This window comes from Penaeus monodon, chromosome 10 (assembly GCF_015228065.2).
Source record: "Penaeus monodon isolate SGIC_2016 chromosome 10, NSTDA_Pmon_1, whole genome shotgun sequence".
In the NCBI taxonomy this organism is placed as follows: Eukaryota; Metazoa; Arthropoda; class Malacostraca; order Decapoda; family Penaeidae; genus Penaeus; species Penaeus monodon.
The window spans coordinates 33,332,689-33,333,688 of NC_051395.1; the positions used below are offsets into that span (position 1 = coordinate 33,332,689).

Consider the following 1,000-nt stretch of genomic DNA (forward strand, 5'->3'; position numbering starts at 1 on the left):
TGTAATTGTTCGGCATATTTTTGCATATTTTTGTTGATGTTCCATTACCTCAAACTTCAATCACTCTAGGTCGCTGGTAGTGACTCGGTGTTTGATTTTAATTAGCAGATCTAAAGAAACTTTCGCAATAATAATAATAAAATATGAAAATAAATAAGTAAATAGATAAATAAAATAATCATAAAGACACTATTTTTCTTAGGACCGCTACGGCACTGTCTGCCTCCTCCACGTCGACGCCCACAACGACGTCAGTGACTCGATGCTGGGAGCGAAGATCACCCACGGCACGCCCTTCAGGAGAGCGGTCGAGGAGGACCTTATCGACCCGAAGGCTACCGTGCAGATAGGCCTACGCGGTTCCTCTTACACTGTGGATGCGCATGCGTGGCAGATAAGCAAGGTGTGGTCATTTACATACCTTGTGTGTGTGTGTGTGTGTGTGTGTGTGTGTGTGTGTGTGTGTGTGTGTGTGTGTGTGCGCGGGTTGTGTGTGTGTGTGTGTGTGTGTGTGTCTGCGTGCGTACGTGCCTGCCTGCGTGCGTGCGTGCGTGCGTGTGTGTGTGTGTGTGCGCGTGTGTGTGTGTGGGTGTGTGGGGTTGGTGTGTGTGGTGGGGTGTGTGTGTGGGGTGGTGTGTGTGTGTGTGTGGTGTGTGTGTGTTTTAAGAGGAACACTGTCATAACAGTAGTTTGAATATTTATGAGATAAACATAAAACTCATATCTATGTCAAGGTGCAATGACAGGAGAAGTTCATATATGTCAAAGAAAGAGATACAGAGAGAGAGAGCAACTGAAAGAGCTAGAGAGAGACAGATAGGCAGACAGACAGACAGATAAACAAACAAACGGACACGAAACAAACTACCCACGCTCCTACCTCCAGCGTAAATTCTCATGTCACCTTCGCCACCTTTGTTGTCAGGGCTTCCACATTGTCCAAGCGCACCAGTGTTGGCACAAGTCCCTGGAGCCTTTGATGAAAGAAGTGAAAGCATAA

General features: G+C 46.6%; 1 protein-coding gene across 1 annotated transcript; it reads left to right on the forward strand.

Moving 5' to 3' along the window:
• Nucleotides 1–202: 202 nt before the first annotated feature.
• LOC119577609 (guanidinobutyrase-like) lies at nucleotides 203–1,000 on the forward strand (the record flags this gene model as incomplete). The annotated part of the gene is given in 2 exon segments (XM_037925182.1): nucleotides 203–403; nucleotides 926–1,000. Coding segments are annotated over 2 exon segments (276 nt in total), but the record flags the coding sequence as incomplete, so codon positions are not given.